General features: G+C 43.8%; 1 protein-coding gene across 2 annotated transcripts in view; it reads left to right on the forward strand.

Moving 5' to 3' along the window:
* The first annotated feature begins 1,897 nt into the window (after positions 1-1,897).
* Positions 1,898-22,543, forward strand: part of SORCS2 (sortilin related VPS10 domain containing receptor 2) — a 215,843-nt gene continuing 195,197 nt past the window's right edge. For both annotated transcript variants that reach the window (XM_060774105.2, XM_067467754.1), the window contains exon 1: positions 1,898-2,202. In XM_060774105.2, the coding sequence (XP_060630088.2) occupies positions 2,020-2,202 (183 nt within the window). In that variant the 5' untranslated portion in view covers positions 1,898-2,019. The remainder of the gene's footprint in view (positions 2,203-22,543) is intronic.

The raw sequence follows: 22,543 nt of genomic DNA on the forward strand, positions 1-22,543 counted from the left end.
TCTGCTGGCTGTTGTATTGGCTCACACAAGTGTCTAGGACTGTGTGATGTATCGGCGAATAACGCGTGCAGATCCCAGTAAGGTGGCCTTTTGCAGCTGGTAATTTTGTCAGCGTTGATTGTGTTTAAGTGTAGGCCAAGGTCTTTAGGCACTGCACCCAGTGTGCCGATCACCACTGGGACCACCTTGACTGGCTTGTGCCAGAGTCTTTGCAGTTTGATCTTTAATTCCTCATATCGTGTAATCTTTTCCAGTTGTTTCTCTTAAATCCTGCTGTCACCTGGGATTGCAACATAGACAATCCATACTTTGTTTTTTAACACGATCGTGGGGTCAGGAGTGTTGTGCTCCAGAACTCTGTCTGAATTCGGAAGTCCCAGAGGAGGTTGACATGTTCATTTTCTGCAACTTTTTCCAGCTTGTGATCCCACCAGTTCTTTGTCATCTATTGTTTCATCTGCTTCCTTGCAGATCTTTTGTCGACTTTTAAATTCTGGCTTTGATGGCATTTGTTCTAATGGCTTGTTTTTGGGATGCCAGAATCAGGCCCTCCTTCGTCTCCTTTTTCAGAGTTCAATTTGTGAGCCACAGCCATGTTTTTTCTTTGTCAATTTGGCTGTCAATTTTTCCCAGGAACTGTCCATGGAGAGCCTTCTTTGGCCAGTTTTCTCTTCTGCTCTGGATTGTATTTTTACAGGATTCGCTCTTTCTCTTTTGCACTTTAAGCAGTTTACTACTATTGACTTCCCTCAATGTTGGTTCTTGACTGCCTTTCACATAATCTGCCAGTGCATGCTTCTCTTCTTCTACCATTTGTTTCACTTGCAAAAACCCTCTGCCTCCTAATTTTCTGGGCAGGTAAAGTCTGTCGACATCACTACGTGGGTGTATTATTATTATTATTATTATTATTATTACGATGCAGCCTGAGCCCCGCCACATGCACAATGGAGGACCTTCTAATAGCAACACCAGAGGCACTCAAAGCGGCCAGCTACTGGTCAAAGGACATTTAATAGAATGCTAAGTTTTTAAACTTTGTGTGTGTGTTTTGTTTTAAAAAAGACATTACAACTGTACCCTTGGTTTGCTTCTGATAAGGTAAAGGTTTTTCCCTGGCATGAAGTCTAGTCATGTCCAACTCTGGGGGTTAGTGCTTATCTCCATTTCTAAGCATAGGCGTTGTCTGTAGACACCTCCAAGGTCATGTGGCCGGCATGACTGCATGGAGCGCCCTTATTTATTATTTATTTATGGCATTTATATGGGGACTCAGAGCTGCTTACAAGATATATTTTACCTGGTGTTGTTGGTAGACGCCTACTAGGTCATGTGGCCGGCATGACTGCATGGAGCACCGTTACCTTCCTGCCGGAGCGGTACCTATTGATCTACTCACATTTGCATCTTTTCGAAAAGCTAGGTTGACAGAAGCTGGGGCTTATACACATATTTCCAGGTGGCCTTTCCCCATTTGCGAAAGCTCATGCCACTCTCTGGATTCGAACCTGCGACCTTTCGATCACCAAGTTCAGCGGTTTGACCCACTGCGCCACCAGGGACCCCTTCACTTCTGATATGATAAATCTCTGGAAGGGGCTTTGGTCTCCCCTGTGGCGCGCTTCTCTTTCGGGACGGAGAGGCGAGCGAGGCTTGGCTGGGCGCGGCCAGCAGGGGGCGCTCCGAGCCTTCAGAGCAGTTCTTTTCTTAGCGAGGGGGAAAGGAGGGGCGCGCGGGCGTTTGTGCCTGCCCGCTGAATGAGCGAGCGAGCGCGCGCTCGCGGGGAGCAATCCCTTGCAGAGGAGGGAGCCCCTTGCAGAAGGAAGCCAAAGCAAGGAGGGAAGAGCGAGCGGGCGGCCGGCCGGCAGGGGGCGGCGCTGGGGCGCGCGGGCTGGGCGGGGAAGACCCGGCGCGCTGTTTCCCACGCAGCGCAGGAACGCCACGCTCCCTCCCTCCCTCCCTTCTCCTGCCAGCTTTGCATCCTCGCCTCGCGCTGTGGACGGAGGCAGGCCCCCGAGCATGGCGTGGCGCGTGGCCCCGCTCCTGCTCCTGCTCTTGGCGTTGGGAGCTTGCAGGGAGACCCGGGGCGCGTCCGGGGGGCCCCTGCGGGAAGGCGCCTCCCTGCTCAGCACCTCCTTCGTCCTGAAGGGCGACGCCATCCACAACCAAGCGATGGTCCACTGGACGGGCGACAACAGCAGCGTGAGTGACAGGGGCGTGCGGTCACGTGACCGGGGGGAGGGGGCGGGGCAGGGTCCTCTCTTCTGGGGGGAGTCTTTAAGGAGCGCCCCTCTCTGGCCCAGCGGAGCCTTTCCTGTCACGCCTCCCACCCCTTGGAGCGCGGCGGGGCATGGACTCCTCTCCAGGCACCAAGATGCTTCTTTCCTGTTGCCTCCTCTTTGGAGCGGGAGAAGTTGGAAGACAAGCCCCCCGAGGAGAGGCAGACAAGGCTGACAAGCCCTTTGTCAACCTGAAATGATGGCTCAGCTTCTCAGAGAGTGAGCGTCCGCCTTGTCTGTTGGTCTGAGCCCGAACCTCCGTCTTCTGATGGCAAACATGTCTTGACACACTTTTTGAATCCTAGAGTTAGAAGAGACCCCAAGGGGACAGCCAGCCCAACCTCTACCATGCAAGAAAAGCACAACCATAGAATCATAGAGTTGGAAGAGACCTCATGGGCCATCCAGTCTAACCCCCTGCCAAGAAGCAGGAAAGTTGCATTCAAAACACCCCTGACAGATGGCTATTTAGCCTCAGTTTAAAAGCTTCCAAAGAAGGAGCCTCCATCACACTCCGGGGCAGAGAGTTCCACTGTTGAACGGCTCCCACAGTCAGGAAGTTCTTCCTCATGTTCAGGTGGAATCTCCTTTCTTGTAGTTTGAAGCCATTGTTCCGCGTCCTAGTCTCCAGCTTGCTCCCTCCTTCCTGTGACTTCCTCTCACGTATTTATACATGGCTGTCATGTCTCCTCTCAGCCTTCTCTTCTTCTCTGGAGGCTCCTTCTTTGGAAGCTTTTAAACAGAGGCTGGATGGCCATCAGTCAGGGGTGCTTTGAATGCAGTATTCCTGCTTCTTGGCAGGGGGTTGGACTGGATGGCCCATGAGGTCTCTTTCAATTCTATGATTCTATGATTCAGGCTAAACATGCTCAGTTCTTTAAGCCGCTCCTCATAGGGCTTGTTCTCCAGACCCTTGGACATTTTAGTCACCTTCTTCTGGACACATTCCAGCTTGCAAACATCTCCCTTCAATTGTGGTGCCCAGAATTGAACACAATATTCCAGGTGTGGTCTAACCAAGGCAGAATAGAGCATGGGTAGCATGGCTTCCCTGGACTTAGACACTATGCTCCTATTGATGCAGGCCAAAATCCCATTGGCTTTTTTTGCCTCTGCATCACATTGTTGGCTCACGTTTAACTTGTTGTCTAGAGGACCCCAAGATCTTTTTCACTGCTGTCGAGCCATGTGTCCCCCGTTCTGTAGCTTTGCATTTTGTTTTTTAAGGCCTAAGTGGAGTATCTTGCATTTGTCCCTGTTGAACTTCATTTTGTTAGTTTTGACCAATCATCTCTCTAATCAGTTAAGATCGTTTTGAATTCTGCTCCTGTCTTCTGGAGCACCCCTGACAGATGGCCATTCAGCCTCTGTTTAAAATATGTTTAATGTTTTAAAACCATGCCCTATGACAGTGGTTCTCAACCTTTTTGGGTCCCCAGATGTTTTGGCCTTCAACTCCTGGAAATCCTAACAGTTGGGATTTCTGGGAGTTGTACACCAAAACTCCTGGGGAACCACAGGTTGAGAACCACAGCCCTATGAGGAGGTATGTTTAGCCTGCAGAAGAGAAGGTTGAGAGGACACATGATAGCCATATATCAATATTTGAGGGGATGGAGTAAGGAAGAGGGAACATGCTTGTTTTCTGTGCCTCGGAGCAATGGGTTCAATTACAGGAAAGGAGATTCCACCTGAACATTAGGGAGAACTTCCTGGGTGTACGAATTGTTCAGTGGAGGAACTCTCTGCCTCTGAGGGCCCTTCCAGACAGGCCCTATATTCCAGGATCCGATCTCAGGTTTTCTGCTTTAAATTGAATTATATGAGTCCACACCGCCAGATAATCTGGGATAAACAGAAAACCTGGGATCAGATCCTGGGAGACATGGCCTGTCTGAAAGGGCCCGGAGTGTGGTGGAAGTGCCTTCCTTGGAGGCTGGATGGCCATCTGTCAAGGGTGCTATGAATGTGCTTTTCCTGCATGGCTGTGGGTTGGACTGTGATCTCTTCCAACTCTATGATTCTATGATTCTAAAGGTTTCCAAAGAAGGAGCTTCCACCACACTCCGAGGCAGCAAGTTCCACCGCTGAACATCTCTTACAGTCAGGAAGTTCTTCCTAATGTTCAGGTGGAATCTGCTTTCCTGTCATTTACACCCATTGCTCCGTTGTGGGGCCCTTTCACACAGCTATATAACCCAGAATATCAAAGCAGATAATCCACAATATCTGAACTTGATTATCTGAGTCCACACTGCCATATAATCCAGTTCAGTGTGGATTTTACACAGCTGTGTGGAATGGGCTTGAGTCTCCAAGGCAGCAGAAAACAAGCCTGCTCCCTCTTCCTTAAGACAGCCTTTCAGATGTTTAAACGTGGCAATCGTGTCTCTTCTCGTGCATCATTTTGTGACACAATAATTCAGTTTTGCTAGAAAACTACTTCAACCAACCTCTTATTTTTTTCGTGTCAGAAGCGACTTGAGAAACTGCAAGTCGTTTCTGGTGTGAGAGAATTGGCCATCTGCAAGGACGTCACCCAAGCGACACCTAGATGTTTTACCATCCTGTGGGAGGCTTCTCTTATGTCCCCACATGGGAAGCTGGAGCTGACAGATGGGAGCTCACCCCACTCCCCGGATTCAAACTGACAATCTTTCAGTCAGCAGTCCTGCCAGCACAAGGGTTTAACCCAATGAACCACCACGGTTCCTACCAAACCTTTATAAGAGATGCAAACACATTAGTAAATTGTAATAATGAAATGTATAGAATAAAGAACGTAATCTATGAAAAACCTTTCATTTATCTTTCAAAAATTTTGAGTTACTGCTTATTTCACATAGATGAATACATCTGTTCGACACACCTGCACAGTGCAGCCGAGGCACAAATGTGTTGTGATGCAGTTTGGAAAGCTCTGTTGTAAGGCATGCCCTTTCCTTCTCAGAGCGGCTTGGTAGATTTTGCCTCCTAGAAGAAAAGGGACTAAGCCAAGAATCTTGCTAGTTATTGGTGCCTCCGTAGGGAAATGTTTCTCAGAGGAAAGCCTTGCCCTGAAAGTGTAGGAGAGGCGAGGGTCCTGATAGTTCTCAGATCTGTGCAGTCAGTGCCTGATGTAGGGCTGGACCACCTGTTGCTTGGGCAGCCGGAGGCGCTTCCCTGAGGCTTTGAAAATGCCTTCCCTGCCTTGACCCTCCTGTCAAGTCCCTCTGCTGAGTTCTCTCCCATTTCCTGCAGAAGAGAGAAAAAAGCAGATAGGCACATGGCACTGATGGAGAAAGCATATTGGGATGTGTGCTCAGAAGGCAGACGATATGGTCCAGTAATGTGGAAAGTCAGCAGCAATTCTCTGTTAGTTATAATGGAAATGCCATGCTTTACTTACATTAGAAGCCATCTGTCTGGGGCCGAGAACAGATGTCAACATCACATCTCTTTCTCTGAGTTTCTGCTGATGCAGAAGGAAAATGGGAAGGGAAGGTCTATACCAGGCAAGGGAAAACTTTAACCCTCAACCTTTTTCCTTAGGCGATCCCTTGGAAGACCATCCTGAGTAGGATAGTCTTCCACGATCAGTGTACTGGCGGTGGGTATGTAGGTGACTGTGGAGCCCTATTCTTGACCTGCATGTTCTCCTGCAATGAGGGCATTGGTTTCCAGGTGGAAGGTGGTCCCGGTCGGGGTTGGCTTGACACACTTTCCTCTTGGCACGTTTCTCTCTTTCGCCCTCCATTCGTGCCTCTTCAAATTCTACAGCACTGCTAGTCACAGCTGACCTCCAGCTGGAGTGCTCAAGGGCCAGGTCTTCCCAGTTCTCAGTGTCTATGCCACAGTTTTTAAGGTTCACTTTGAGCCCATCTTTAAATCTCTTTTCCTGCCCACCAACATTCCATTTTCCGTTCTTAAGTTCGGAGTAGAGCAACTGCTTCGGGAGATGGTTGGGCATCTGGACAACGTGGCTGGTCCAGCGGAGTTGGTGGCAGAGGACTATCGTGTCAGTGCTGATGGTCTTTGCTTCTTCCAGCACACTGACATTTGTCCACTTGTCTTCCCAAGAGATTTGCGGGATTTTCTGGAGGCAGCACTGATGGAATCGTTCCAGGTTTGCATGTGATGTCTGTAGACAGTCCATGTTTAGCAGGCATATAGCAGGTTTGGGAGGACAATAGCTTTATAAACAAGCACCTTGGTATCCCTACGGATGTCCCAGTCTTCAAATACTCTCTGCTTCATTCGGTAAAATGCTGCACTCGCAGAGCTCAGGCAGTGTTGTATTTCGGTGTCAATGTTGACTTTGGTGGAGTGGTGGCTGCCAAGGTAGTGGAAATGGTCATCAGTAGGCAGTTAGGAATTGTGGGAGTTGAAGTCCAAAACACCTGGAGGGCCAAGTTTTCCCATGCCTGGTCTGTACACAATTTTGTCCTGTTTTGTGATAGAATATACTGGGGTGGTTGTGAGCACCCTGTGTTTGTGGATGTAACAGCCACCAACAGCATTTTCTTCCCTCTGAATCCACTCTGACCTCAATGTCAGCACCCCATTCCCAACCATGTGTGCTCAGTTATTACCTGAACTTTTACATTACACTCCACCAATTTGAGGAAGTGGATTGTTATCTACTGCACTGCTTCCTAAACTGTGGGTTATGACCCCAAATGTTGGGGTTACATTTTTTCCCAACAGCAAAATAATGACACAGCACTGCACTTCATCCCATGCTCTTGTTCCATGACTACAATTTTGCATTATCCAATTCCCTTGTCTTATTGTTTACAGTCTGGCCGTGTTTTATAGTAGCTTGTCGCCATAGGTTATTGTGAGCTGTTTTATTGAGTTTTAAATTGATTTTATATGCTATATGGTTTTATTCTATTGTATTGTACTTTGTGTTTTAATTTTATGCTTTGTTTTAGGCATCTTGTGCCGTGTGTAAGCTGCCCCGAGTCCCTTCGGGCAGATAGAGACGGGATATAAGAATAAGGTTATTATTGTATTGTCAAAGGCTTTCATGGCCAGAACTGCTGGGTTGTTGTGAGTTTTCTTGGTTGTATAGCCATGTTCCAGAAGCATTCACTCCTGATGTTTCTCCTTCATCTATGGTGGGCATCCTCAGAGGTTGTGAGGTTTGTTGGAAGCTAGGAAAATGGGATTTATATATCTGTGGAAAGTCCAGGGTGGGAGAAAAAACTCTTGTCTGTTTGAGGTAGGTGTGAATGTTGCAATTGACCACCTTGATTAGCATTGAATGGCCTAGCAGTTTCAGACCCCACAACCTCTGAGAATGCTTGCCATAGATGCAGGTGAAATGTCAGGAGAGAATGCTTCTGGAACATGGCCATACAGCCCAGAAAACTCACAACAACCCAAAGTTGTTGTTGTTGTTGTTATTTCTGAATAATGTTCCTTTACACCAATTTGTTAGCAACAGTGTGCGTGTAGGTTTTACAGTGGGCTCTGCAGAAAGTGCTTGAGGTGTACTCCACAAAAAAGGAAAAATCCGCCTGTTGGTAAGCCTTGCAAATGCTGATTGATTATCAGCAAACGTTTGGTTTTTATACCCATTTTATATGGCTATATACCTGGGGTCATGTAAAAAATTCTCGGGCTAAAAGGGGTCTTGAGCGGAAAAGATTTAAGAAGCCCTGATCTATAGAAGGATATGGTGTATAATACATCGGTTAGTTTTATAGCTGCTTCTTCTTGTTTTAATTGTGACAAACTAATATGGCTCCCTTTGGATTATGCTACCAATTAAATATGCTTTCGTAATATCAAAATTAGTTGGGTATTAGCTCCTTGTTGCCTTTGGAAACTGATTCTCCAGCATTTATCTTAAGGTGCCTGCTTTCCTTAGCAGGGGTTAGAGTGCTGATGGGCAGTTCCTGATTTTCAGAGACTCGCGCTATGTTTGCTACATTGCTTCCCATTTGCCTTTTGTTTGCGCCTCATTGTTGTCCCTCCCTCTTTGTGTCTGTATCGCTCAGGGTTGGGTTGATTTTAAATCACTAAGGAAAGATATTTAATCATTGATTCATTTTTTTCTTTTTTGTGAACTATGTATTGCCTGCACAGATGTACATAATAGTATTAAATGTGCATAAATAAAGCATAATACTTATAAACTTGAAAAAAAAACACCATTGTATTCTAAGAGGGTACTATAGTATCTTTAGTCATGCAGCCCACATTCTTTTTTTGTTGCTACAGGATTCTTTCTTGCTTACAGACAGTGGAGATAATTGATGGATTTTTTTGGCAGCCTCGGCTCACATGAAAAGAGTGAATAAACCAAATGATATGTGATTTTGGCAAGTAGTCATGTCATTAAATGCAGACCTAGCCTAATAATAGGGATTGGTGAGTTGCATGGTGGGTGTAGAAATGAAAGGGATCTGAAGCATTAAAATTATAACGAGGAGTAGGAAAGGGGTGCTGGCTATTCACCTGCCTACCCCCCCCCCTCTCTCTCGCAACAGTCCCTTCTTCTTAGGGGCCACCCCCCAAGTTCTGATGCTTGTTGTAAACATGCCAGAGAGAAATGCAGTCATGGCAGCAGGGAAGAAGATGTTGGGGCAATGATACGTCTCAGATGTTGGAACAGTGACATGTCTCAGTGATATGTCTCACGGGGTTGCTTTAAATTAAGAGGTGACTTGAAAGTCTATACTTTGACTTAGCTTTGAATGCAGAAGGCCCCTGTCTGAAACCTTGGAGAGCTGCTGTCAGTCAGTATTCCAGAGGCTGAGTTAGGCAAACCAGTAGCCTGGTAGTATAAAATGGTTTTCTATGAAAATTGGGCAGCTTAGATGTTACCATCCTCACCTGTACTTAAAGTTGCACCCCGTTTCCGTGCGATATATGTGGTTGGTCTAGTCCCACATTTAAAGATATCTACATTCACATAAGCACTTTTACATAAGCAAAGTCCGAACTCAGCCAAAGTCACACCACTTGCTTCCTGTAAGTCCTGGGGCAAACTTTGGGGGAAAGGAGCTGGGGAATATTCCAGAATTAATCTAAACCCCTGCCTCAAAAATCTGAGTAGTTTTTTCCTTAGTTTACTCTATTCAGCAGTTTTATTTTGATCCCCTCTGGTCAGATCAGTTTCCTAGACTACTGAAGCAAATTCTTTGCTGAATACCTACTTTATAATTATTTAAGGAACCTAAATGGTATTAGTTCTGTGCAGCAACTCGGGAAGGCATTTTACCTAAAATAACTCTCCTGAAGACAAAAATTATCAGCTTCAAAAACCAGCCATTATATGGGAAAATATTATAGTTTTTGATTCCACTTTGAGTACACATGTTGGTGCTTCAAATGTTAGCCCTATTTCTGGGTATATTTGACCTTCTGACACCAAAAATGGCACTCTATCATCTCTAGTTTTTGAGATGTGGAACATATGCCATATACTAGTCTTCATTTGCTCACCTGTTAAAAAGCAGGATAGGTATATCTAAGAAATTAAGAGTGATGTGGTCTATCCAATGCAATTATCTGAATCAGCACCACAACCCCGGGAACAGGCTTAAAAACCAAGATACCAAGAAAAAAAAAGAATTTTTCATTGGGCTTAGTTATCTTAGTGATAATTAGATATTTCCCACACTGGAAATAACTCATTAATGACCATTTTTGTTCAGAACACTTCAATAATCGGTTCAGATATGAATATTATTTATTTATTTATCATATTTATATTTCACCTTTCTCACTCCAGAGGAACTCAAGGCGGCCTTACTATAGGCAGCAATTTGATGCCATATGCATATACATCAAATAAAAAAAATACAATTAAAACCAAACAGTTAAAACCATAATTATTAAAATCAACCATTAAAATCATGCCAACCAAAACATAATCCAGGGCCGTTCCATTTATCCAATAAGATTGTTTCATAGTGATTTACTGCACTGACCCAATTACTTGTCAAAAGCTTGGTCCCAAAGCTACATATTAAGTTTTTTCCTGAAGGTCAGAAGGGCTGATCCATAGCCTAGGGGCCATCACCGAGTAGGGCCTGTCTCTTGTCCCCATCAATCACGTCTGCGAAGGAAGTGGGACCGAGAGCAGGGCCTCCCCAGATGATCTTAATCTCCAAGATGGTTCATAGATATCTCATAACTTTTTCTTCTGTGGACAATTCGTGAGCGACTGTGGTGTGGGTGGGACCATGTTATTCCTCTTTCTGGGACTCTGAAAAAAAATCCCTAGCAGAGGAGCCATAGACCATTTCTGGTGTTCATGTGTGGAAGATGACTTTTCTAGTATGTTTAAACCCATTTCAATGTCAGATTTTTTTAGTTTGTTTGCTGATATAACATTATAGCATGTACTAAGCTCCTGCTGTTAACCCCAGCTTCTGCCAAACTAGTAGTTTAAAAACATGCAAATGTGCGTATATCAATAGATATCATTCTGGTGGGAAGGTAATGGCTCTCCATGCAGTCATGCTGACCACATGGCCTTGGAGGTATCTATGGACAACGCTGGCTCTTTGGCTTAGAAATGGAGATGAACACCAACCCCCAGAGTCAGACATGACTGGACTTAATGTCAAAGGGAAACGTTTACCTACTATCAAGGCTGTAGCCAGGGTGGGGTTAGGGGTTCAGTGGTTTACTCATGAATTTTAACTGGTTAACCAAATTCCCATGCGGTCTATGAGAAGCAAACATTAAACTGATCTAATTAACTCTATATAAAATATAGAATGAACCATACTATTTAAATTATTTAGTGTTATGGAACTACTCTTCATGATTTTTTTCTGTCTATGGCACTGCCTACCATTGTATATTTTTGCTGTCATAGCATTATCGTGGCCACAGTATTTTAAATTATAAAATAGATGAACCAATTATGAAATGGGGGCTGAAATATAGGAGTCAGTATTGGTGGCATTAATGTTGACAGCACACTTGCTTAGGCAATCCTTCGTTATCTGAGTATGTTAGCCTTCCAAGTTCTTGGAAGATGCCTGTGCATTAGTTTTTTTTAACGTGTGGAGGTCAGTGCACAGCCGATGAACACACAGTCTTCACAGAGTGAGGGTCCCAACCAGTGGTATGGTTAACACAGTGACGGTGGCTTCTCAATCTGTTGCAGACTTCTTCTGCCTTCACGTCCATTGTAGCATCTACCATGTTATCTTCTGCCTGATCCGCTGTTGAGGTCTTTGGATTGTGCTTGGTCTGGAACCTCCCCTGCGGTTTCCGCTGGGAGTGCATGACACCGGTGATTATGCCCGCTGGTTCATTGGGACGTGCAAGCCCTCTCACCACGACAAGGTGACAAACTATTGAGGGGGAGATAGTGTTAAAGCGCAAATGCAGCAAGGATGCAATAGGGTGCAACACCAATCAGCCATACTCACAAAACTGCCTGGAACAGTTTTGAAATGGAATAACATGGCATAAAAATGTTGTCATCATCTAAAACAGGAGTGGACAAATTGTGACCCTGGAGAAGCATGTGGATCCTAAGGCTGGCTTTGTGGCCCCCATTCTCCCTAACTACCTTTTTTTTCTAGCCAGAGAAAAGATGTGTATCCCCTATCTCTGTATTAAACCTGCCTCAGGTTAATTGTTTGCCTATTGTTTAACTGCAATTAAATATTTAACATATTTTTAAAGTAACACTGTGTAGACGTCTCCTTTACCTTTCTTATTAAATACCAGCATCATCTTATAACAAAGGCAGGAGGAAAGCCTTCTTGCCCTCTCACCTCTAACTACTGCTGAGCTATCCTAAGAGCTTAGTAAAGCTATTCCCACCAGTGACCAGCATTAAGTGTAATCACCTCTAAAGAGGATCATAAGCAGTCATTACATTAGTGGCAAAGACCACTGGCTGCATAATGGGAATAGAGTTGAGGAACAAAGAAGGATTATTTATATTACACTGAATTCCTTTTGGGAAAGACAGTGTTGAAATAAAATGAGCAATTATATTTTAATGTGACTCAGATACCTGTTATATTTACTGTTTATCTTTCTCTTCAATCTTTTAAAATACTCCATCATAGTTTGATCCATATCTAATTGTTCAGTCGGCTTTTCTTTTTGACCAATCTGTTTCCTAGTTATAGCAATTACTTTTTGCTGAGTCAGAAGGCTTAGCATGATGTTATTGGGAAAGTTTGCATCTCGCATCTTTGTAAAGCTTTACTCGACACACATAGAGAGGAACCACTGGTGGCACAGTGGGTTAAACTGCTGAGCTGCTAAACTTGTTGACCAAAAGGTTGCAAGTTTGAATCAAGGGAGAGGTGTGAGCTCCCACTGTTAGCCCCAGCTTCTGCCAACCTATCAGTTCGAAAACATGCAAATGTGAGTAGATCAATAGGTACCGCTTCGGTTGGAAGGTAACGGTGCTCCATGCAGTTATGCAGGCCACATCACCTTGGAGGTGTCTATGGACAATGCTGGCTCTTTGGCTTAGAAATGGAGATGAACACCACACCCCAGAGTCGGACACGACTGGACTTAATGTCAGGGGTAAATCTTTACCTTTACCTTACATACACATACCTTGTTCATTTGCTATTTTGGAATTTGGGGGTTCTAACACAATTACCAAGTAGTGCAATGAGTTTCCCCCATGTATCTTTGCCTCAATGTGATGGATAAGTGACTTCTTAGGAATAGCAGTGGCTGATAGGATACCAAAAGAGAAGTTTAATAATGATATAATACTTTCAGCTGGGTGAGAATTAGGACTCTTCGGGATCACTTTTAAATGGTTTGAAGAGGAAAACAGGTACTAAGCTCTTCAGATATCTCCTTTCTTCCATCTTGCTGATGGATGATTTAGGGAGCTTCTACACTGGCCACATAATTCAGTTCAAAGATGACTCAAAGCCATGGGGAACACAAAATGCACACCACCAATGGGTACTACAGTGCACATTAAGAATGATATAGGACTTTTTAAAAAGCCCTGGAAAAGTCTTAGTTCTGTCAAAAATGTGCTGTAACAGTTGCCAGTGTATTCCAGATCCAGAGCGAAATTGACTCCGCAAAATGTGGGGCACATTGTAGACACCCACCCCTGCTGAACCACATTATAGATTCCATAACAGATGCTGCTGCAATGTACGGCTGGGTAGCAGGGGGTTAGTTAAACTCCTGAGAGGGGTAATTGATTGCCTCAGCTCCTATCTGTCATATCTCCCTTTTTCACCTGTATACCTCTGGTACACTGATGTGCATCTCCCCAGAAATGAGGGCGGGGGGAGAGGAACCCTGTAAAGGGGATAGAGGTGAGGTTCTATGGTAAATGTAATCACCTTCCTGGTCTCAAACTGGTTCCAGGCATGACAGTCTGATCAACCCGTGTGGGCCAGTTCTTTTTTAACTGGTTGCAAGATGGATTATATTTTCAGTGTAGAACAGGTATGGGCAAACTTGGGCCCACCAGGTGTTTTGGACTTCAAATCCCACAATTCCTAACAGCCAGTACCCTGTTAGGAATTGTGGGAGTTGAAGTCCAAAACACCTGAAGGACCAAAGTTTGCCCATGCCTGGTGAAGAATCACTCTCAATCATATTTTATGTAGAATCATAGAATCATAGAATCAAAGAGTTGGAAGAGACCTCCTGGGCCATCCAGTCCAACCCCATTCTGCCAAGAAGCAGGAATATTGCATTCAAATCACCCCTGACAAATGGCCATCCAGCCTCTGCTTAAAAGCTTCCAAAGAAGGAGCCTCCACCACACTCCGGGGCAGAGAGTTCCACTGCTGAACGGCTCTCACAGTCAGGAAGTTCTTCCTAATGTTCAGATGGAATCTCCTCTCTTGTAGTTTGAAGCCATTGTTCCGCGTCCTAGTCTCCAAGGAAGCAGAAAACAAGCTTGCTCCCTCCTCCCTGTGGCTTCCTCTCACATATTTATACATGGCTATCATATCTCCTCTCAGCCTTCTCTTCTTCAGGCTAAACATGCCCAGTTCCCTAAGCCGCTCCTCATAGGGCTTGTTCTCCAGACCCTTGATCATTTTAGTCGCCCTCCTCTGGACACATTCCAGCTTGTCAATATCTCTCTTGAATTGTGGTGCCCAGAATTGGACACAATATTCCAGATGTGGTCTAACCAAAGCAGAATAGAGGGGTAGCATTACTTCCCTAGATCTAGACACTATACTCCTATTGATGCAGGCCAAAATCCCATTGGCTTTTTTTGCCGCCACATCACATTGTTGGCTCATGTTTAACTTGTTGTCCACGAGGACTCCAAGATCTTTTTCACACGTACTGCTCTCGAGCCAGGCGTCCCCCATTCTGTATCTTTGCATTTCATTTTTTCTGCCAAAGTGGAGTATCTTGCATTTGTCACTGTTGAACTTCATTTTGTTAGTTTTGGCCCATCTCTCTAATCTGTCAAGATCGTTTTGAATTCTGCTCCTGTCCTCTGGACTATTGGCTATCCCTCCCAATTTGGTGTCGTCTGCAAACTTGATGATCATGCCTTCTAGCCCTTCATCTAAGTCATTAATAAAGATGTTGAACAGGACCGGGCCCAGGACGGAACCCTGCGGCACTCCACTTGTCACTTCTTTCCAAGATGAAGAGGAAGCATTAGTGAGCACTCTCTGTGTTCGTCCACTTAACCAATTACAGATCCACCTCACCGTAGTTTTGCCTAGCCCACATTGGACTAGTTTCCTTGCCAGAAGGTCATGGGGGACCTTGTCGAAGGCCTTACTGAAATCCAGGTACGCCACATCCACGGCATTCCCCGCATCTACCCAGCTTGTAGCTCTATCGAAGAAAGAGATCAGATTAGTCTGGCATGACTTGTTTTTGATAAATCCATGTTGACTATTAGCGATGACTGCATTTGTTTCTAAGTGTTTGCAGACCGCTTCCTTAACAATCTTTTCCAGAATCTTGCCCGGTATCGACGTGAGGCTGACCGGACGGTAGTTGTTTGGGTCGTCCTTTTTTCCCTTCTTGAAGATTGGGACCACATTGGCCCTCCTCCAATCTGCTGGAACTTCTCCCGTTCTCCAAGAACTCTCAAAGATGGTTGCCAATGGTTCCGAAATGACTTCCGCTAGTTCCTTCAGTACTCTTGGGTGTAGTTGATCTGGCCCTGGGGACTTGAACTCATTAAGAGCGGCCAGGTATTCCTGGACGACTTCTTTCCCAATTTGGGGTTGGATGTCCTCCAATCCCTCATCCACTCCATCTTGCTGAGGTTGAAGACTCTCTTTTTGTGAGAAGACCGAGGCAAAGAAGGCATTAAGTAGTTCTGCCTTTTCCCTGTCAGCATTGCCCCATCTTCTCCTCGAAGAGGTCCTATCGCCTCCTTGTTTTTCCTTTTTCTACTGACATAAGAATAGAAGCCCTTTTTATTGTTTTTAATGTCCCTGGCAAGTCTGAGCTCGTTTTTTGCTTTAGCTTTGCGGACCTTTTCCCTACAGGTGTTGGCTATTTGTTTGAATTCTTCTTTGGTGATTTCTCCCTTTTTCCACTTCTTGTGCATGTCTCTTTTGTGTCTTAGCACAGTTAGAAGTTCTTTGGACATCCATTCTGGCTTCTTTGCACTTGCCCTATTTTTTCTTTTTGTTGGCACGGTTTGCAATTGCGCCTTGAGTATTTCACTCTTGAGAAATTCCCATCCATCCGTAGCTCCCTTGTCTTTTAGTATCTGTGTCCACTGAATGCTGCTCATCGTTTCCTTCATTTTTTGGAAGTCAGCTCTCCTAAAGTCCAAAATGCGGGTTTGACTTGTCTTAGTTTCGGCCTTCCTTTGTACCTCAAATTGCAGGAGCACATGGTCACTTGCCCCTAAGGATCCTACCACTTCGACCGCATCGATCAGGTCCTCCGCATTTGTTAGGATGAGATCAAGAGTAGCCAATCCCCTTGTTGCCTCTTCTACCTTTTGGACCATGAAATTGTCTGCAAGGCAAGCGAGGAATTTGTTGGACCTTGTACTCTTGGCCGAGTTTGTTTTCCAGCAAATATCGGGATAGTTGAAATCGCCCATGACTACTACATCTCTTTTCTGTGCCTGTTTGGTCAACTGTTGGCAGAAGACTTCATCAAGATCTTCCTCCTGGCTTGGGGGTCTGTAGTAGATGCCTACAACGACATCTTTTTGAGTCCCAGTTCCCTTGATTCTTATCCAGATGATTTCAAGCTGGTTTCCCAGATTGCTGTCTTGAATTTCTTCTGCCGCATAAGAGTTTTTGACATATAAGGCTACTCCGCCTCCTCTCCCCTTTGTTCAGTTTCTGTGAAAGAGGTTATACCCCTCGATATCTACATTCCAGCGATAGGAGTCATCCCACCAGGTTTCAGTGATGGCTATGATATCATATTTGTGGTGTAGTGCTAGAAGTTGGAGTTCATCTTGTTTATTTCCCATGCTCTGTGCATTAGTGTAAAGACATGTGAGCCCCTGGGATCTTCCCTTGAGCTGTTTAATTGGGATTATTGTGCTTTTGGTACTTGGTCCTTGTTGTGTTTGTGCAGCCCTCCGTTTAGCCTTCTGGCGATTCCCAGACATTATGGGTAAAGTAGTGTTCGCAAGGCTGTTGTCCCCCTCCCCCGGTGGACCTAGTTTAAAGTGCGTCTAATGAGGTTTGCGAGTCTGTGAGCAAAAAGGTGTTTTCCTACTTGTGTGAGATGCACCCCATCCCTTGCCAGTAGGCCATCCTCCTGGAATAGCAGGCCATGGTCGAGGAAGCCAAAGCGTTCCTCCTGACACCATTTTCTAAGCCAGTCATTGATCTGTACTATTTTTCTGGCTCTTGTGGGTCCGTGTCTTACAACAGAGAAGAGGGATGAAAAGACCACCTGTACATTACATTCTTTTAGCATTGCTCCTAGAGCTCGAAAATCATTTGTGATCTTTTGAAACGTATGCCTTGCAGTATCATTGGTTCCTACATGAATCAACATGAGGGGAGGACGGTGATAGGGCTTGAGGAGCCTGGTGAGCCTCTGAGTGATATGGTGTATTTTTGCCCCCGGTAGGCAGCATATTTCTCGAGCCATCCCATCCGGTCTGGAAATGACAGCTTCCGTTCCTCTAAGGAGGGAGTCGCCTACTACCAAGACCTGTTTACTTTCAGGAATGACAGGGCCCCTTTTGTGCAATGTAGTGTGTAGGTCTCCAGAAAAGTGATCCTGTTGGTGTGAATTGTGTAGGTGAAAAGTGTAGAGTACTGAAAGATCCTGCAAGTACAGGAGATAGTGACAATATCAATTATCATAACTCTTTTGCTGTATAAAATTTATTTGAAAAATCTGAGAGATGTCTGTCAAGTGGATTATTTATTTTTACAACATTTTACCTCCCTTTTAGGCTGCCAAAGCTTTAAGAGCTCAATAATGACAGTTCCCGTTCTTAGGCTAATTAGTTTCTTGCAAGGAATTTAGTACAGTCAGTAATTATTGCTATTCCCTTAAGACATTGAAACTGTAAAAAAAAGAGGATGGAAGGGACTTACTGCAGAAATCAATGTGTAGAGGTTATTTGTAGTTACTGCAGTTTTAAGTATTACTGTTCTAGTAATGATAAAAAATGACGATATACAGATCTGTGTTTTCTCTTTTTAGTATAATTTGTCTTAAACTATAGGTATTGTATATTACTTGTACATGTCAATCTCTTATATCAGTCAATGACAGATTTTGGAGTCAAAATTATGGCATTTGATATAACCCCTGGAAAAGTTGGTGATATTCTACAAAGAGCAGAAGCAACAGTAGTGCTTTGGGGCAAGCGATCGTTGGCCACAGCCATTTTCTCCACACAAGTGTTCAAAAGCACCCGAAGTAATGCCAGATAATTACTTCTCATGTTTCACTTGTGTCTTCACTTCATTTAGTCTCCCAAGTCGGGTAAGTTGTTTCCTTAGCCAGCGAAACTACATGCTCATGTTCTTGTCCCAGCTCTGGTGGCAGTGGCATGCTCCTCTGACTTGGCTTCTGGGTAAGCAGGGTGGCCACAGCAGACCCAAGAGCTATGTATGCCATGAATGAGTTATGTAGCAGCCATAGATCCAGAGCAATTCTGCAATGTTATTGGCAGTCCAGAAGCTGGAGTAGAGTAGTACTGCTAGAGCTAGAGAAGGAGCTGGAATGGAAGCATGAGCATGGGGAATTGGTGGTGGTGGTCACAGCACAACAGGTGAGATGGGAGAAAAAGGATGAAGCTTGATCTTCCTCTTACTCATAAGTAAACAACCCCTCCCTTGTTGGAAATGGCAACCATCTACAAGCCTCCTATACTAGTTATTCCGATTGCTTACTATATTGTATGTACATTTTGATATACAGTTTTCCCTTAACTCTTTGTTGCTTGAGGTTGTGGGTGGGACCACAGACCATGTGACCAGATCTGGGCCTATTCAGATTGAGACTCCATTTTTTAGATGTCAGAGAGTTTACATCAGAAGCAGTACAGTACAGTTTAGAAGCTAGTAGTGTCAGTATGCTGTAGTGTGTAGTCAGTCCTTATTGAGTCAGTGTTCGGTAATGTATTCGATTGACGAGAGTGTTAGTCTGTATGCAACAAAGAAGAGACTGAAACAGCATGCTTTAGATAACTTTCCCAACCAATAAGAAATGTACCTATATGCTGAATAAATGAAGTTTGAAAGTAAATCAACTATGTTACTTTTAACGAAGACTATCTATTTTGGTCTCTTGAGAGCATGATTTAAAAGCATTGTATTTTAAGGGAGAGTAGATTTTTTTGGGCAACTGAAATAACGCTTCTGAAGATCCGCTATATATTTTGTGCATTGGCATATCTTTATTCCTAACAGTTCAGAGAGATAACCAGGTATATCAGTCTAACAACTGAGAAACTTAATTTGCCTTACATGAATACTAGTGGATATTTACTACCACTACGGAGAAATTCACTCAAATGAGTATTTAACTCTTCTTAGGAAGATCATACTTTACAAAAGGGTGATGATTACTCCAAATAGTGTGATTGCCAATTAATCTCCAAAACGGTCATGCTTCCAAAAGGCTATGGAGATTTCTGGTTTTCCAAAAGGTTATGGTCTCTAAAAGGTCATGCCTTTCCAAAATTCCTGCTCTTAGCAGCCTAGATAGGAAGGAGCTTAGTCAATCCCAAATACCTATTAGACGTACTGACTTCCCCTCTGCTCCCTTAGCTGTCACAGTTATGTGCAACAGACATACCGCCACTGCCAGTTTTTCAAGTTGGCATTGCAAAAGGTAGAAGTGGCTCTATATGGGCAGTGGCAATGCAATGTCCCATGGAGATGTCATCTTGGGTTTTGGCTTATACATGAGTATATATTATTCTTTTCATAAAGTGTATGTGTTTGAGCTGGGGGTGGGGGAGTTTGCCTTGCTTTACTTTAATATGATAAGTGTGACAACTGAATGAAGATCGTTCCAAAAGCCCATAAATATATGAAGACTAGATTCTAGGAACAAACAGCAAGCAGAAATGTTTCCTTAATGCCCTGTTTATGAGTTTTCCAGAAACCACTGGAAAAAGATGCTCATCTAAATGGATATTTGGCTCAATATAGAAAGGCTGCTATTATCATTTTGAAATGCTGTGCATTGTGATGATGAATGCTCTTTTACAAAAGAAGCCATCAGAAAAGCTGATCTTTTTCTTTGGAATTAATTACTGACCTCATTATTTTTTCAAATTTACTTTTTAATGTGGCCTTTTCATTGTATAGATGGCTTGATGGGGCAATTTAAAAGCAACAAGAAGAAAGACAAGTTTCCTCAGTGCACATTAAAAAGCACCCCACACATACTTGCAGGACTTTGTAAGCCCCCTTTTAAAAACTTTTTTTTTCCTGGCAGGTTTGCCTAGATTTCTCTGTGCTTCTTCAGTGTAGCAAAACAGCAGACCCAGCATTCTTTCTCTTTCAAAGCAAAAGGATTAATGGGTCGGGTGGTGTAAAAGTACATATTGAATGAAGAATTCCCACCAGAAAATCAGGCATTGAATCAAAGAAAACAGCTTGCAGAGAAAATGAAGGATCAAAATTACGTTGTAGTAGTTGCTGTTTCCATAAGAATCATAGCTTGTAGAAGTATAGTATTACAGTGACTTGACTATTAAGTTGTGTAGCTCCTTTCTCCAGATATTTCAGAGTCAGAAGCCCAGTTTGGATGTCATGATAAGTCTGGGTTCCAAGAGAACCCAGGGATATTGTTCGTGAGCCGTATCCTGGCAATGGCCATAAACAGAGAAGGTTAAAGGAAAAACACCCTTCACTCCACGGGTTGTTTGCTTAGCATGGGTGAGTAACTAGCCCAGTTCTGAGAGCTCCACTTACTCACATACTGGACCTTGGCAGACTGTACCTCTCTGAGGTCTCTAAGATCTCACATTTTTAAAGTTCTTGTTGATGCTGAAAAAGTCCCCACATATATTTTCTAGAAGCGTGTGCATGTGTGCAAATGCGACGTAGTTCAAGGAGCCATATCCTGTTTTAGGCTCAAAGGTCAGGAGGTGAATGGAGATCATTAGCAGTTTGGGAAGAACATCCACCTCAGCCTAAACCAGACCAACCATGCTTAGTTATAGTGAAATTATTTGGCCCGTAACAGGTGCTGTATGTGTTTTGGGATGGGTGGGTGAGCAATTTAAAAAGCCTAACAGAAATTAGGAGCATGGGGTTTTTGATGGCTTTATGAATCTGTGTAGCCCAGGGGTCCTCAAACTTTTTAAACAGAGGGTCAGGTCACAGTCCCTCAAACTGTTGGAGGGACAGATTATAATTTGAAAAACAAAAAACAAAAAACAACAACATGAATGAATTCCTATGCACACTGCACATATCTTATTTGTAGTACAAAAAACACTTAAAAACAATACAATAGTTAAAATGAAGAACAATTTAAAGAAATATAAACTTATTAGTATTTCAATGAGAAGTGTGGGCCTGCTTTTGGCTGATGAGATAGGATTGTTATTGTTGTGTGCTTTCAAGTCATTTCAGACATAGATTGACCCTGAGTGAGGGCCAGGTAAATGACGTTGTGTTTATGTAATTTCTTTAAAAACAAACATTGTCATGCCAACAAAGGCCAACTACTAAAGTGCCAAACTTAATATACATAAAAATAATAAACAGTGTATGCATTAAAAGTAGCTCAAGCTTTCCCACACAAGGCCATTCTGAACATTGTGAGCTTGTTGGAGAGAAAACATTCTCATTTTAGAAAAAGGTAATGGGAGAGAGCAGATCATTTCCATGCTTTTTTCTATATTTTACAGCTTTTCCTGTACATTTTAAGTTCAGAGCCTCAAAAGGTCATCGTGAAAAGAGGGAAGAGGAACAGCAATGAAAAATCTGTCATGAGAGTACTACGGTGTAATGTTTTCCACAAAGAGCCTTGATTGGAAGTGGAAACACCTAAGGACTTCATCCTATGAGCAGGGGAAAGTGAGGAGGGGGAATTGACTTCAGAACCTCATCACACTAGAACAGTGGTTCTCAACCTGTGGGTCCCCAGATGTTTTGGCCTTCAACTCCCAGAAATCCTAACAACTTGTAAACTGGCTGGGATTACTGAGAATTGTAGGCCAAAACACCTGGAGACCCACAGGTTGAGAACCACTGCACTAGAGCATCTATCCATATTAAATCTTGTGGCTGCCTCCTGCAGAATTCTGGGGCTGGTAGTTTAGGGGACGGACCTTTAAAATGCTTAACCAGAGTGGTCTTGGACCTCACTAAACTACAAACCCCAGAATTCTGCTAGAGGCAACAACTGGATTTAAAGTAGATAGATAGCTCTAGTGTAATGGTCCTAAGTGTGGCGTTCAGTGGGCTTCCACTTCCAAAGGAAACAAATAATTTAACCATAGTTCCCATCCCACCTTAAAATGCAACAGTTGCCATCTCATCTTAAGATGCCCAGTTTCAACCGTTCATATGAGCATTGAAAGCAGTTAAGTTCACAAGGCCTTGGCACTATAAGAGGGTTTCACAAGACCAGTCGCTCTCGTTGCAAAGGTATAGTAACGGTGAGGCCATGGACCACATTTTAGTTCTTGGGGACCATTGGTGGTCCACGGCCCACAGGTTGGGAACCACTGGTGTAGGCTCATATAATGCAGTATAATGCTCATATAATGCAGCATTATATGAGTCTACACTGTCTACATACAGTAATACAGTTTCAAATTACTATTTTGTGGCAGAATAGATGGGGCTATAGATGCCAAGCAAGAAGAGCTACTTGATAAAAGGTATAATTGCATTTATTTTGCTCATGAGTAATTG

This window comes from Anolis sagrei, chromosome 4, assembly GCF_037176765.1.
Source record: "Anolis sagrei isolate rAnoSag1 chromosome 4, rAnoSag1.mat, whole genome shotgun sequence".
NCBI lineage: Eukaryota > Metazoa > Chordata > Lepidosauria > Squamata > Dactyloidae > Anolis > Anolis sagrei.